Source organism: Mustela nivalis (genome assembly GCF_964662115.1).
Source record: "Mustela nivalis genome assembly, chromosome: 11".
NCBI classification, from domain to species: Eukaryota; Metazoa; Chordata; class Mammalia; order Carnivora; family Mustelidae; genus Mustela; species Mustela nivalis.
In genome coordinates this window covers 100338092-100354789 of record NC_139030.1, presented here as the reverse complement: position 1 = coordinate 100354789, position 16698 = coordinate 100338092, and the positions used below count along the sequence as shown (strand labels likewise).

Sequence of the window (16698 nt, the reverse complement as noted above, 5' to 3'; positions counted from 1 at the left end):
GGCCTCTGCCTTCAGCTCAGGTCATGATCTCTGGGTCCTGGGATCCAGCCCCGCATCAGGCTCTCTGCTCAGCGAGGAGCCTGCTTCCCCCTCTCTCTCTCTGCCTGCTTCTCTGCCTACTTGTGATCTCTCTCTCTGTCAAATAAATAAATAAAATATTAAAAAAAAAAGTTTGCTGTCTTACTTAGTTGTAAGTTTGTGGCAACCCAAAGTAATTACAATAGTAAAAGCAAAGATCACTATTCAAATTTCACCATAATGACCATAATAATAATAAAAAAGTTTGAAATAATGTGAGGATTATCAAAATGTGATACACAGACATAAAGTGAACAAATGCTACTAAGAAAATAGTGCTGATAAACTTCTTGATGCAAGTTTGATACCACAAACCTTCAATTTGTCAAAAACTCAGTATCTGGGAAGCTCAATGAAGCAAGGCATGTCTGTAGCACTTCCACACATTTTCAATTGACCCTTCTGGACAAGTGTTCCTGTCTAAATTAGGAACTGCTTTTCATCTACTGATTTCTACTCAGGATGTCGCCCAGTGTGTACCAATCAAAATAAAAAGGGTAGCTGTCTAAATATTTTTAATAATGCAAATTACTATAGTAATTCCCATCTTTTACCTAGTTTTGTTTGTTTGTTTGTTTGTTTTTATCATGTCTCTTTATCACGCCCCATATATTTTTTAAAAAAGAGACTTTAGGGGCTCAGTGGGTTAAAGCCTCTGCCTTCAACTCAGTTCAAGGTCCCTCAGTGAGTGGCTCAGTGGGTTAAAGCCTCTGCCTTCAACTCAGTTCAAGGTCCCAGGGTCCTGGGATCGAGCCCCACATCAAGCTCTCTGCTCCACGGGGAGCCTGCTTCTCCCTCTCTCTCCGCCTGCCTCTCTGCCTACTTGTGATCTCTCTCTGTCAAATAAATAAATAAAATCTTTAAAAAAGAGAGGGGCTTGGGGCGCCTGGGTGGCTCAGTGGGTTAAAGCCTCCCTTCGGCTCAGGTCATGATCCCAGGGTCCTGGGATTGAGCCCTGCATCGGGCTCTCTCTTTGATAGGGAGCCTGCTTCCTCCTCTCTCTCTCTGCCTGCCTCTCTGTCTACTTGTGATCTCTGTCTGTCAAATAAATAAATAAAATCTTTAAAAAAAAGAGAGAGAGAGAGAGAGACTTTATTTAGTAGAGTAGTTTTAGGTTCGCTGCAGAATCGAGTGGAAGGTACAGAGATTGTTCTCATATAGCCCTTGCCCAGATGTGCCGCCTCCACTATCAAAATTAAGTTGACTACCTTTCCCTCTATTCCTAGTTTGCTGAGAGTTTTCATCATAAACAGGTATTGGATTTTTTCACGTGCTTTTTCTGCATCTGTTGATTTAATCATGTGACTTTTCTTTTTAGCCTTAATGTGTGATAGGTTACATTAATTGATTTTCAGATATAGAACCAGCTTTGACCACCTGTAATACATTTTCTTATACATTTTTTCCGCAAAGGCTATAGATAGGACTTGTGATTTTTCAGTCTTAGCAATTCTGTGTTCAAAGCTCCTTGAAAGGATTCTATTTTTATGTATTGGACTGCCCCCCCTTTTTTAGATTTATTTATTTGTTTATTTATTTATTTGAGAAAGACAGGGAACATGAGTGAGCATGAGCAGAAGAGGAGCGGAGGGAGAAGCAGACTCCCCGCCGAGCCGGGAGCCTGATATGGGGCTGAATCCCAGGATCCTGGGATCATGTGTGACCTGAGTGGAATGCAGATGCTTAAATGACTGAGCGACCCAGGTGCCCCTTTACATTGTTTTAACTTAAATATTTCATACATAAAATGAAGAGATAAAACTATTAAAACGAAAGTTCTTCTTAGTGTTCTATTTCTATGATTTGTGTCTAGAATATTTAGGGTGTTATTGCCAAAAAAGCCCAACCAACATTTAAAAAATTTTTATTATGGGGGTGCCTGAGTATCTTAGTCGGTTGAGCATCCGACTCTTGATTTCAGTTCAGGTCATGATCTCAGGGTTGTGAGATTGAGCCCCACATCAGGCTCTGCACTCGGCATGGAGCCTGCTTCTCCCTCCCCCTCTGCTCCCCACCTGTAGTTCTCTATCTCTCTCTGTCTTCTCTCTCTCAAGTAAATAAATAAAATCTTTTAAAAAAATTTTTATTGTGAAATATTTCAAACACAGACAAATATTGAAGACCAAGATTTAGTAGGTAGTACATTTTGTCATAGTTGCATTTGATTTACTTAAAAAAAATGTATGTGTGCATGCATTAGGTTAGTTAAAACTCCACTCCTTAATTATATTTCCTTTCCTTTTTAACCACAATTGATCACTCTCCTGAAGTTTGTATAAATCTTTTTTTTTAAATTATACCTACATTTTTAGTGCATATCCTATGCATCCAATAAACAACCTACATTATTATTTTGAGTTATTTTACTTTATATGAATGATTTCATACTGCATAATGTCACTGTCCTCTCACATCCTTATGTGGCTGGTCACAAGAATCCTTACCCTCCTCTCACATCCTTGAAAATGACCCATATCAAGTTACTTTGTTCCTAAATTTTCTTCATCAGAAATTTCTTTTTGAGATAAAGCATTGCATTTCTCAAAAGTCACCCTTTAAAAATTAATTAGCTTTTGAGAGCAGTCTTAGGTACAAAGGAAAATGACTTAGAAATACAGAGAGTTCCCATATATCCCCATCCCTACACAGGCAGAGCTGCCCTACTATTGATATCCTGCACCTCTGTGATGCATTGATACAACTGATGAACCTGCAAATACTCATCATCATCACTTAGAGTCCATAGTTTACTCATAGGTTCATTCTTGGTATCGTACATTCTATGGACAAATATATAATGACATTATCCACCATTATAGTATCATACAGAAAAGTTGTATTGCCCTAAAAATTCTCTGCTTTGCGTGGTCATCTCTCCCTTCCCCCAGCTCCTGGCAGCCACTGATCTTTTTATTATCTCCATAGTTTTGCTTTTTCCAGAATGTCATATATTTGGAATCATACAATGTATATAGCTTTTTCAGATTGGATTCTTTCACTTTCTGGTCTCCTCCAGAGTCTTTCCATATCTTTGTTTATCCATCAGCTGAGGGACATTTGGGTTAAAAATAGTTTGGGTGACTACAAATAAAGTCACTCTAAGCATTTAGATAAAAGTTTTTGTGTGAACATAGTTTTTATTACATGTAGGGCAGTACCTAGGAGTGGGATTACATAGTTAAATGTCAAACAGACTTACAAGAAACTATCAAACTGTTTTCCACAGTGGCTGTACCATTTTGCATTTTCATCAGAGTTGTTTTCCCTCCTGTGACAGTATCCTTGGCAATACTTGGTATTGTCAAGGGTTTATTGTTTTGTTTTATTTTGAACTTTTGGTCATTGTAATAGATGTGTAGTACTATTTTATTATAGTTTTAATTTGCATATTTTAATGTGAAATTCACATTTTTCATGTGAAAACCTATTTGTCAAATGCCTTTTTATTTTTATGTAGGGGAAAGGAAATAGATATAAAGATTGGTGGATCAATCTCGTCCTTGGCATGCTTCTAAGAAAAGCTAGCCAGCAGAGTTTTGCACATTAAAGGGCCCTGGGTGTCCAGGGATAGGGCATACTTTGCCTGTTTGACCTTATTACAAAGGACTAGTCTTTGTTTAAACAACAACAAAAACACCCCATAACTGGAGTCTCTCATTTCATATATTTAATGCCATAATTAACTGGTATTTATTTTGTCACATTTTACTTTGTTTTTATGTCAGGAATGCTGCTTGAATGACTCTTTAAGCTAAGATTTCGTAGTACAAGACAGTTTCTGCCAGTATTCTTGAAGTACTGGTCAGAGGAGGTTAGGAAATTTGAATGCTTTTAAAGCTTTTAATGAACAAATGTTTGGTCATACGTATGGGTCATATATATTGATGGGTCATATTGTATTCTATTGGTAGAGCACATAGTCTTAATGTCAAGTTCCTTTTTGTAGACACCAACTTTATCTTTCTAGAATATTATTCTTGTTTGACTTTAAATAAACAAGATTCCTTTTAAAATTGAACATGTACACAGATGTGCATAGCAGTTTTATTTCTGATAGCCAAGAACTAGAAACTACCCAGATGACCTTTTTAAAGGGTGTAAAGTTAGATTGTAGTCCATCCATAGTATGGAATGATACTCTCTAAAAAGTAATAAACTATTGATATATGCAACAACTGGGATGAACCTCAAGGAAAATTTGCTCAGTGAAAAAAAGCCAATCTCAAAAGGATGTGCATTGCAGGATTCTATTTATATAACAGTTGAGAAATAGCATAATTATCAAACTGGAGAACAGATTAGTGGTTGCTATATTTTAGGAATGGAGACAAACAGATGGTGATTATAAATCATTAACATGAGGGAGTCTTGTGATAGTACAGTTAAGTATCTTGATTTTTATTTATTTTATTACTAGTATTTTTAAAGATTTTATTTATTCATTTGTTAAAGAGAGAGAGAGCCCAAGCAAAGGGAGCACCTGGCAGAAGGAGAGGGAGAAGCAGGCTCTCCGCTGAGTGGGGAGCCTGATGTGGAACTCGATCCCAGGACCCTGGGATCATGACCTGAGCCAAAGACAGATGCTTAACTGACTGAGCCATCCAGGTGTCCCTTGATTTTTTTTTTAAGATTTTATATATTTATTTATTTAACAGAGAGCACAAGCAGGGGGAGTGGCAGTCAGAGGAGGAGGCAGAAGCAGAATCCCTGCTGAGCAGGGAGCCCAATATGGGGCTCCATCCCAGGACCTTGAGACCATGGCCTGAGCTAAGGGGAGATGCCTAACTGTTTGAGCCACCCAGGCAACCTGAGTATTTTGATTTTGATAAAATGTTAACAGAATTGCATAGATTTGCAGTGTATGCATCCAGTACTGCATGTAAAACTGGCAAAATCCGAAAAAGCTGTACGAATTGTTCTAATGTCAATTTCCTGACTTTGTTATTGCGTAGTGTTTGTGTGGAATGTTTGCACTGAGGAGAGAGGCATTCAACTTCATTCTGCATTTCTTTCCAACTACCTATAAGTCTCTAATTATTTAAAAATAAAAATTTTTCAATCAAAAATATTTGATTCAACTACAAATACTCTTGTTTTTGAAATGTCTAAGTAAAACGTGGATATTTTTCATGAAAATTCAAATAATATAGGAGTATTTGGTAACAAGGGAAAGGGGCAAATAGTTAATATTTGCAGAGTAGTTGGTTTTTTTCCTTTCTCTCGTCTCCTTGTAAAAATAAAGAAGTATAATGATGTTGCTGATTTGTATCTATAATGATAGTTAACTGATGCAGACATGATAAAACTATGCCATACCTTTACACCCTACTTTCTTGGTAGTGTTGTATCATTGAGCGGGAAATTCAAGAGAGCTTAGTATTCCAGACATACGGTATCTGTTTCTGGAAATTAAATGCTGCATAGGATTAGAAAATATTGATCCAGGAAGCATATGTAAACAGAAAATGGTGACTTTATTCTCAGTAATTTGGATGTGTATGAGGGAGAAAATAGTGTAATATTGTTTTTTGTTTTTTTTTTTAAGATTTTATTTATTTATTTGACAGAGATCACAAGTAGGGAGAGAGGCAGGCAAAGAGAGAGGAGGAAGCAGGCTCCCCGCTGAGCAGAGAGCCCGATGCGGGGCTCGATCCCAGGACCCCAGGATCATGACCTGAGCCAAAGGCAGAGGCTTTAACCCACTGAGCCACCCAGGCGCCCCTAGTGTAATACTGTTTTTACACTCATACTATTTTTATAGCTTCATTTATTGTCAAGTGGTAGAAAGACTAGATGATTATTGCCTAGATTTTGTACCCTGTGAATGGGAATATGATATTGAGTAGATATGAAAAGTGTCTGTCCTTAATACTGTTGGGGATTTGTGCCATACAAAATGAGTTAAATAAACCTGATATTGCTCTAGGAACAAATGAAGTTCACCTCCAGCTTGGTGTGGAGATACACATGTAAACAGATAAAATATAACCCTAAAGTAATTAAGAGTAAAGAGCTTTGGAGCAAGAAAAAGTAACATTCTGGATATTGGGAACATGTGTATAAAGGCCAGGAAAGGTCTTCCTATGTTAGTGGGAACCAAGAATGGAGGAGTGGGATCAATCAGTGGCAAGAAGTGGATGGGTCCCAGGGCTTGCTTACTTATGAGGCACAGGAGGCATAGGGCAGGGCATAGGGCCCAAAGTTTTTCTGGAGGCCATTGATAATTTCTTTTAAAGTCAGAAGGAAAAAATGAACTTTAAGATTGAAGAAAATGTTTTAATGTCTAATTTTAATATATTTTCTTTATACCAATGCAGTTACAAAACGTAATTTTAAATATTATTATTAAAGATTTTATTTATTTGAGAGAGAGACAGAGATCACAAGCGGGGAGGAGAGGGAGAAGCATGCTCCCTGTTGCACAGGGAGCCTGACGTGGAGGTCAGTCCCAGGACCCTGGGATCATAATCTGAGATGAAGGCAGGTGTTTGGCGGACTCAGCCACCTAGGTGTCTCTTAAATCTTTTTTTATAGAGGGAGGGGCCCATGAAAAAAAAAAGTTCCTCGTGCCCACAGAAATGATCATCCATTTTTGTTGGTTCTTGATTGTGGAGGATCCTACAAACGAACTGAAGAGTTTGGATTTAATTCTAGAACATTAGGGACCTAACAGATTTTAAGCATAATCAGTTCTCTCTTTTTATGATGATACCTCTGTCAGCAGTTTGGATGAGACTATTTCTAGTTTCATGTGGTTATATTAAATTAGATTGTTTTAGTGCTTATTATAAGCAAATATCACCTGTTTAAAATGACGAGAACAATTTAAAAAAATATTTTATTTATTTATTTGAGAGAGAGGGAATGAGTGGTGGGGGAGGCAAGGGTGGGGCAGAGGGAGAGAAGACGACTCTGTTGAGTGAGGAGCCTTTCTCACAGCTTTATCTCATGACCCTGAGATCATGACCTGAGCCCAAATCAGGAGTTGGAAGCTTAATAACTGAGCCACCCAGGCGCCCCAGGGAGAACAATTTTTTTAAAGACGCGTGTCTAATTACTGCTGTACCTGGTTAAGAGCATCCCTTAAAAGACATTGACCATAATTATACTTTGATCAAAATTTGTCTAGCTGTTGACCAATTTAGAATACCTGTGTAAATGATCAGGTCTGTGTATATGATCTGTGACAGTATAATGCTAAGCTATACTATTTCTTATCGTAATCTTTGCTTCATCCCTATTTTTCCTACATTATTTTTGAAGGATCCCTAGCTTTATACACAGATACTGCTGGTACTGATCTCAACAAATAGCATTTAAAAAAAAAGATTTTATTTATTTATTTGTCAGAGAGAGGGAAAGAGCATAAGCAATGGGAGCAGGAGGCAGAGGGAGAAGCAGGCTCTCTGTAGATCAAGAAGCCCTATGAGGGACTCTATCCCAGGTCTCTGGGATCGTGAGCTGAGCTGAAGGCAGATGGTTAGCCAATTGAGCCACCCAGGCGTCCCTCAACAAGTAGCATTTTTTTTTTTTAAGATTTTATTTATTTATGACAGAGAGAGATAGAGAGAGAGAGAACATAAGCACAAGGGAGCTGAAGAGGGAGAAGCAGGCTCCCCGCTGAGCAGGGAGCCTGATATGGGGCTTGATCCCAGGACAATGAGATCATCACCTGAGCCGAAGGCAGACACCTGACTGAGCCACCCAGGTGCCCCAACAAATAGCATTTTAAAAAAGATATTTATTTATATATACTTTTTATTTTATTTAAATTCAATTAATGAACATATAATGTATTATTAGTTTCAGAGGTAGAGCTCAGTGATTCATCAGTTTTATATAATACCCAGTGCTCATTATATCATGTGTCCTCCTTCGTGTCAATCACAGTTACCCATCCCTCCAACAACCCTCAGTTTCAACAAATAGCATTTTAAAAGCTGCAAATACTGTTTTGTAAAACTTTTCTTTGTTTTTTTGACAAATGGCTGTTTAGTTATAATTCTTGCTAGTATACCTTTATATTGCATAAAAATTTCCTGAATCATAATTTGAAAGAGTTACTGTTAGAATAGCAAATTATAATTGGTCTATACTAATGCCACTGTCACGAAATAATTCCTGAAAAGTAGGCTGATGTTATTTTTTTAAAAAGATTTTATTTATTTATTTGAAAGACAGAGATCACAGGTAGGCAGAGAGGCAGGCAGAGAGGGGGTGGAGGAGGCAGACTCCCTGCTGAGCAGAGAGCCCAATGCGGTGCTCAATCCCAGGACCCTGAGATCCTGACCTGAGCCAAAGGTGGAGGCTCAACCCACTGAGCAACCAGGCACCCAGACTGATGTTATTTTAAGAAAAAATTATTTAGTAAAAACTCAGGGGTATTAAAGATATGATTCATTTCCCTCTAATTTGTACCTTTATTGTTTTGACAATCATTTCAGCTTAGTAGGTGTGGGGTATGAAGAGGGATACCTAGGGAAGGTTGGATTTGTTTGTTTTTTGTCTTTTTCTATAAGGAGAACTTTAGGTTTCAGTCATCAAATTATTTAATAATGGCACTAAAAGGGGCACCTGGGTGGCTCAGTGGGTTAAAGCCTCTGCCCTTGGCTTAGGTCATGATCCCAGGGTCCTGGGATCGAGCCCCATATCAGGCTTTCAGAGAGCCTGCTTCCCTTCCTCCCTCTCTACCTAATTGTGATCTCTGTCTGTCAAATAAATAAATTAAAATCTAAAAAAAAAATAATGGCACTAAAAAATTTACACATGTTCAGGCCGTTAGCTACTTTTCAATTACAAAGGATATCTAAGAAGAGCAAAAAATTTTGTTCTAACATCTTTTCCTTCACAGAAGCATACCTTTTCTTTTTATATTTAAAGTAAATAAGGCAGTTTTATTTATGACTTCTTTACTTCCAGGTACAGTTAAATCTGTATTCATTAACTCAATATTTAACACAAAATTCTAGTAAAAATAGATAATAGGTGAGGAGGGGGGAAATAGGATATCTTGGTTATGGAAAACTGGAGTTATTGAGTTCATAAATTCTGACCTTTCTAACAATCAAGACAAAAATGGAAATTGAGTGGATTGTGTAACTTTAATATGTGGTATTGAAGGTAAGGAGCACTTAACCCGAGTCAAAAAAAGGTTGGGATGCCTGGCTGACTCAGTCGGAAGAACATGTGACTTTTGATCTTGGGTTTGTGAGTTTGAGCCCCATGCTGGATGTAGAGATGACTAAAAAAATAATAAAAAATTTAAGAAAATAGGATGGGACAGGAAAAAGAAATTATGCCTTATAGATATGCTTTTTTATATCTCTATTACAGAGTTTTTGTTTGTAGTTTGAATCACTTAAGTATGAATCTTTGTGTTGTGTCTGCTTTGTATGTAGAAATATATTTGATTTTATTTATTTATTTATTTTTTTTTTTTTCGGATATATTTGATTTTAATCTTTATAATCACTTGGTAAAGTTTGCAAATTAGGATAATCTGAGGAAATACTGGTATTAAATGTGTAAAATGATCTAGTAAATATAATTAAATTTATCATTAAATGAATTTTAATATGTGGCTACATGTTGCAGAAATATAGTTGAATCAAAATTAGGCCGATGTCCTAGAATTAGTTTTTATAAATAGGCTATAGTATATTTTTTTTGGCTATTTAGTTGTTATTGGTAGTATCTTATACAAGACTTCCTGAAATGGTTTTAAATGTGGAAATCAAGTTACATTTATATTTTAGTAATTACTCTCTTTGAGTACTGAATTCAGTAATTATTGTCTGTCTCCAAATGGATGATATAGGATGCTTGAAGGGTAGAACTCTACATTATGTAATTATGAATACCCTATTTGCCTAGGCCAATACTTTGAAGGTGCTTCCTCTTGTAATAAATATGGCAGGTCATTGTGTCTAAATGGACTTAGGTATATAGTTCTTGGCTTTTTCATTTCTTCCCCAGAGTTTGGTCCTTAGTTCTATAGGTTCAGAAACATTATTTTCGTAGGTCATCTCCGGTGCTAAGGTGTTAGTGAATTAAGCCATACTAGATAGGATATAAACCCAAAATTAATAAATAAATCAAAAGCCCAAGAGGCTATATATATATATATATGTATTAGACTGTTATTCTGGTTAGTCAAACCTTAGGAAAGTCAACTTGAAACCAAATAAGGATCAGTTGTAGTTTTTGATAACCTTTTACTTCTTTGTTTTTCTCAGCAATGTTAGTAAATATTTGTTAGCTGATAAATTATGTGGCAAATATTCTATTGAAATTAGCTAAATCAGATTATGTGTATAGAAAAAGATTAACTAGAATTGAAAGTACACTGTGTTGTCCCTTCAGCATAACGTGTGACTGAGCATTTCTGTTTCTGGCTTTTATATTGATATTTTTAATAACAAAGTCATTTTTTTTGCCAATGAATATTCTTAGTTTTAAAAACAAATTTACTAAGGTATATTTTATATACCATGAAATTCACTCATTTTAGGTGACTGATTTTTTTAAAAAATAAATTTACAGAGGTGTGCTGCCATTACCACAGTCTAATTTTAGAATATTTCCATCTGCCCAAAAAGAAATTATGTACCAACTGGTAGTGATTCTCCTCATCCGTAGTTTACCATACCCAATGATGTATGTTTAGCTTTCTGACTGTAAAGTATTATAAAAGTGAATACTGCAGAATTTCCCAAAATTATTCAACCCTCTAGGTTTGTTAATTTGTTTGTTTTGAAGTTTTGATAATTTAAAGCATGGACATTGAAAATGATGGTTCTTTATTCATATACCTAAATTATTTAATGGGAGAGTAGTGAGAATAATTTGTGTAAGAAAGGATTGCTTTTGGGAAATCAGTTTTCAAGCATCTTTTTTTTTTTTTTTAAAGAATTTATTTATTTGACAGAGATCGCAAGTAGGCAGAGAGGCAGGCAGAGAGAGAGAGGAAGGAAAGCAGGCTCCCTGCTGAGCAGAGAGCCCAAGGCGGGGCTCCATCTCAGGACCCTGAGACCATGACCTGAGCTGAAGGCAGAGGCTTAACCCACTGAGCCACCCAGGTGCCCCAGTTTTCAAGCCTCTTATTTGGAGGTGACAAATTAATGAACAGAAAGGGATTATTGAATAAATATAAATTACAAATGTATTTAGGTCTTGTTAAGGACTTAGTATGGAAATTTATAGTCCCTTTCAAAAAGACTAAGATTTTGTATAATAATGTGTTGCCAGGGTTTTCATGAAATTAAATTTGTCATTCTTTTATTTATTTTAGCTTCTCAGAACCAAGAACGTCTATGCGCATTTAAAGATCCATATCAACAAGACCTTGGGATAGGCGAGAGTCGAATCTCTCATGAAAATGGAACAATATTATGCTCAAAAGGTAGCACTTGCTATGGCCTTTGGGAGAAATCAAAAGGGGACATAAATCTCGTAAAACAAGGCAAGTAACACTTTTCTTACCTGAAATAACTTTGTGTTTCATAAAATTGAAGGTATCTTTTATCTAAAAAGGACCCAGAGGTAGATTAAACCTTTCCCAGGAAAACAGTAAGTTTCAAAATACATATCCATGTATATATTCACCCATTAGCCCCAAATTTGTAGAGGGTAATAGGTTTTTAGCTTATTTTAATAACATTTTTCTTATTACAGTGTTAATATATCTTCATTCTACAAAGTTTAGAAAATATAGAAAACTACGAGAAAAACAAATGTCTACAGTTCCATACATTTTTTTTTTAAGATTTTACTTATTTATTTGACACAGAGAGACAGCAAGAGAGGGAACACAAGGAGGGGGGATGGGAGAGGGAGAAGCAGGCTTCCTGCTACAATTCCATACTCTTACAAATTATTTTACATATTAGGTTATTCCCTGCAAGTATATTTTTTATGGATCTCTATGTTTATATGTATGTGGCCTTTTTTTCAAAATTAGGATGATACTCTATGTATAAACAATTTCATACCCAATATTTCTTTTCTTTTCTTTTTTTTTTTTTTAAGATTGTATTTATCTATTTGACAGAGAGAGATCACAGGTAGGTAGAGAGGCTGGCAGAGAGAGAGAGAGAGAGAGGGAAGCAGGCTCCTTGCTGAGCAGAGAGCCCGATGTGGGACTCGATCCTAGGACCCTGAGATCATGACCCGAGCCGAAGGCAGTGGCTTAACCCGCTGAGCCACCCAGGCGCCCCCATACATAATATTTCTTATCTTAAATTATATTATGAACATTTTCCTATGTCTTTAAATATACTTTGAAAACATTTTTCAGCTCTGTACAGTATTCCGTTGTATACACGTATTGTTTATATGCAGTTTACTTACAGATTACTCTGTTGTTGGCCAGTGTATTGTGTTCTACTGTGATACATAATGCTTCAGTGGACATCTTTGAATGTAAATCTTTCATTGTATCTGATTATTTCCCTGGAATAGATTGCAGAAGGTAGTGTTATTAGATAATAAAGCATGAATATTTTAAAGGCTCTTTATGAAAATTGCCATGTGGCTTTCTATAAATGCTATATACATTTACATTCTTCCCAACAGTATATGTGAGTATTATTGAAATCTTGTTATGATAATATATTATTTTTTTAAACTTAGAACAGTTTAATAGATATAAACAAAAAAGAAATCTTACTGTTGCTTTATTAATAATTCTTAGATTAATGATGAGGTTAAACATTTATTAGTGGCTTTTCTCCCCATGAAGTGCTTGTTAAAACTCTGCCATTTTAGTTATTGTTGTTGTTGTTGTTATTTTAAAAATGTAGGGGTGCCCTGGGTGGCTCAGTGGGTTAAGTCTCTGCCTTCAGCTCAGATCAGGATCTCCGGGATCATGCATGGGAGCGAGCCCCGCGTTGGGCTCTCTGCTCGGAAGTGAGCCTGCTTCCCCCTCTCTCTGCCTGCCTCTCTGCCTACTTGTGATCTCTCTCTCTCTGTGTCAAATAAATAAATAAAATCTTTTAAAAGTGTTTTTTAAATGTGTATTTCCTGTTCATTTGTAGGAGTGGTTTATAACTCATATGTATTATGTACTTTACTGTGTCACATTGATTGCAATTATTTTTTTGTTGTTTTCCTTTTAACTTTATTTATTGTATTAACCCTAACTTGTTTGCATTAATATCAATTTGTAGGCTGTTGGTCTCACATTGGAGATCCCCAGGAGTGTCACTATGAAGAATGCGTAGTAACTACTACCCCTCCCTCAATTCAAAATGGTACATACCGTTTCTGCTGCTGTAGCACAGATTTGTGTAATGTCAACTTCACTGAGAATTTTCCACCTCCAGACACAACACCACTCAGTAAGTAGTTTAAGTAATTTACTTTCCTTGTTGTTAATTCTTTTCTCCAAAGATCCACAAAATTAAAAAAAAAAAATAAAAACATCCGGTTTGGCAGAGGGAAAGAGAGAGTTCGAACATTATGAGAACACATCTAGTTAACACCTGAAATCCAAAAGAGGTGCACCAGGATTTCCAGGGTATCACAAGAGTACCAAATAAGTTTGAATCGAGATATGGTACTTTCCAGCCTCTGTGAAGCTATTCTTCCAACAGTACAAATATACATACATGTGTGGGTGCCTGGCTAGTTCATAGTTGGTAGAGCATGCAACTCTTGATCACAGGGTCATGAGTTCAAACCACATATTGGACATAGAGCTTACTTAATAAAAAAAAAAAAAAAAACTTATGGAGGCGCCTGGGTGGCTCAGTTGATTAAGCCGTCAACTTGATTTTGTCTCTGGTCATGAGATCAAGTCCTGCATCAGGGTCCACACTCAGTGTGGAGTCTGCTTGAGATTCTCTCTCTCCCTCCTCATTGCCCCTTCACCCACTCACTCTCTCTTAAATAAATAAAGAAACTATTAAAAAAAAAACAAAACCCTCACATATTAAAAAAAAACAAAAACCTCACATATTAAAATAAAAACCCTCAGACATAGAGTTATTCATTGCAGTATTATTTATAACTGTAAAACACTGGGAACTCTTAAATGTTCAGGAATAGATTAGTTAAAATATACTATGATATATACATATAATGGAGTACTAACTGTACATCTATAACCAAAAGTGAGTAAGATCTCTATGAATTTATATGGAGTGATTTCTGGAGATAATGTTAGGAGAATAAAAAGCATATTTTGTGTTAGAGTAATGACTTACTCTAAAATCTAAATACTGTGTTGTCTCTTGTGTAAGACAGAAAACTTATCTTTGCAAAAAGAAACAGGATAAACTGAAAGATAACTAAGTTGGTTACTTAATGGGATGGAGAGAAAGGAGTGGAATGAAAGAACTAATGTAAGGATTTTACAAACACAGTGTTTTACTCTTTATACTACTTCGAGCAATATGGGATGTAAGAGATGGGAGGAGAATTGCAGACAAATACTGAATTCTTTCAAGTTTTGTTTTCTAGGAGCCTGGACTAAGCAATTGTGAAACAATTGTAGATGTATAATAAGATTAAGAAATAAGTATATGGTGTTGATGCTTTTGGGAGCCAGTGCTCTTACTGAGGAAATAGGCACATACAATTATAGATGGAGGAATACAATAGAATACTGTATGGATAGATTATAATTCAAGGTATGAGAAAGGATTTAAGATTTTAAAATATACATATGTATGTGTTACATGCATCGATATGTGGCCGTGTCTATATGTGTATGCATGTGTATATATTTGTATTTATGTGTGTAGTGTATACACACATCCCTATATATAAATATTTCTTAGCTCTATTTGTTGAAAAGGATAAGAAGCCATAAATAACACCCCAGTAGCAGTAAACAAATGTAATACTCAGATTTAGATTCTAATACCACTCCCCCGCGAAAAGAAGTTAGGCTCCTTGGAAAAATGACTTACTCTAGACTAGAGCAGAATAGGTGCAAGATAAGCCAGAAGTATCCTATAACACTAGAAAGTAAGGAAAAGAAGTGCCCCCAAATGCCGGGTGAGACTGGTTACAGGAAATAGGATCCAGCTTGAAGAAATTCCTACTGTCTAAATTTGGGACAATTTGAGTGCTAAAGAAATACAGTAACAAATTGTAAACCATTGGAGGGAAAATGAATTCATGAGTCAATGCTGATAGCAGAGAAGGAAGAAGAGAGAGTACTTGCTTATAGTAGAATGCCAGGTGCCAGCTGGTAGGTTTAGGGGAGTGGAGTTGGAAAATTATCTTTCTGTAGCCATCATGGTAAGGATTGGATCAGGCAAGAATAACCAAAACATCCTAAATCTAAGGGCATTTTGAATATGGAGCTAGTTTATTTGCATTATTATTTTTTTTAAAGATTTTATTTATTTATTTGACAGAGATGCAGCAAGAGAAAGGGAACACAAGCAGGGGGAGTGAAAGAGGGAGAAGCAGGCTTCTCCTGCAGGGAGCTGGATGCGGGGCAAGATCCTGGTTCCCTGGGATCATGCGCTGAGCTGAAGGCAGATGCTTAATGACTGAGCCACTCAGGCGCCCTAGGATATTTGCATTATTTTAAAGTGTCTCCCACATATTGTAAGGGAAATATTAGTAATTACAAGTTGAGGATATTGGATAACACCTTGATCAGGTAATTAAAATCATCATCATTAATGAAGGGCAAGATGGACATCCATGATACCCTGAGAAGGACACAGTATCACTAATGGAGTACTGTATTTCATCCAAGAATGCATAACCAGAATCTAATCATGAGGGAACATCACACAAACCATGAACTAGGAGTGCTCTGTAATAAGAAGGAGATTTGTCAAAAATGCCAATGTCCTATAAAGCAAAGAGACTGTGGGAAAGATCTAGATAAAAAGGAGGCTAAAGAAACTTTACAACTAAGCCATGCCTAATTCGCCTATGCTGGTTGTGAAAAATATGATAAAGGACATTGTTAGACCAATTGGCAAAAGAGATGAATAAGGAATTATTTCAATTTTAAATATACTGAAGCTGGTAACAGTACGACGGTTATATAAGAGAATATCCATATTCCTAGGAAATATCCCAAGAAATGTTTAGAAATAAGGGACAATAATGTGTGTGTGTATTAATTTCCCTGAGATGGTTCAAAAAAAGTATTTGCGTGTGTGGTGCGCACAGAAAGAGAAAAGAATGGGGGGCGCCAGGGTAACTCAGTTGGTTAAGAGTCTGCCTTTAGCTTGGGTCATGATCTCAGGGTCCTGAGGCTGAGCCCCATGTCAGGCTCCCTGATCAGTTAGGAGAGTCTGCTTCTTCTTCTCCCTTCCCCTGCTTGTGATCTCTCACTCCCTCAAACAAAAACAAAACAAAACAAAAAAGATAAAGCAAGCAAATGGGTGTAAAATGGTAACAATAAGTGAAATTGGGTAAAGATGTATGGTTATTCTTTGTACTCTTCTCATTCTTAGAACTATTCTGAAAGTTTTATATTGTTTCCAAATAAAAATTTAAAAATACATCTTTTTGGAATATAGCACATTTCAAGAATTCTCTGTCAGGAGCTTTTATTAGTCCATACTCTGAGATCTTCGGTTTGGGATGATTTCCTTTGATTTGTTGAAACACTGAACTGAAAGTAGTAGGATGTTTTTTCATATCTCC

The 16698-nt window shown here is 36.3% G+C and overlaps 1 protein-coding gene across 2 annotated transcripts in view; it reads left to right on the top strand.

Annotated features, from left to right (window-relative positions):
* BMPR2 (bone morphogenetic protein receptor type 2) overlaps window positions 1-16698 on the top strand; it is a 202963-nt gene that overhangs the window by 97728 nt on the left and 88537 nt on the right. For both annotated transcript variants that reach the window (XM_082688862.1, XM_082688863.1), the window contains 2 exons: window positions 11369-11539; window positions 13245-13415. In XM_082688862.1, the coding sequence (XP_082544988.1) occupies window positions 11369-11539; window positions 13245-13415 (342 nt within the window). The remainder of the gene's footprint in view (window positions 1-11368; window positions 11540-13244; window positions 13416-16698) is intronic.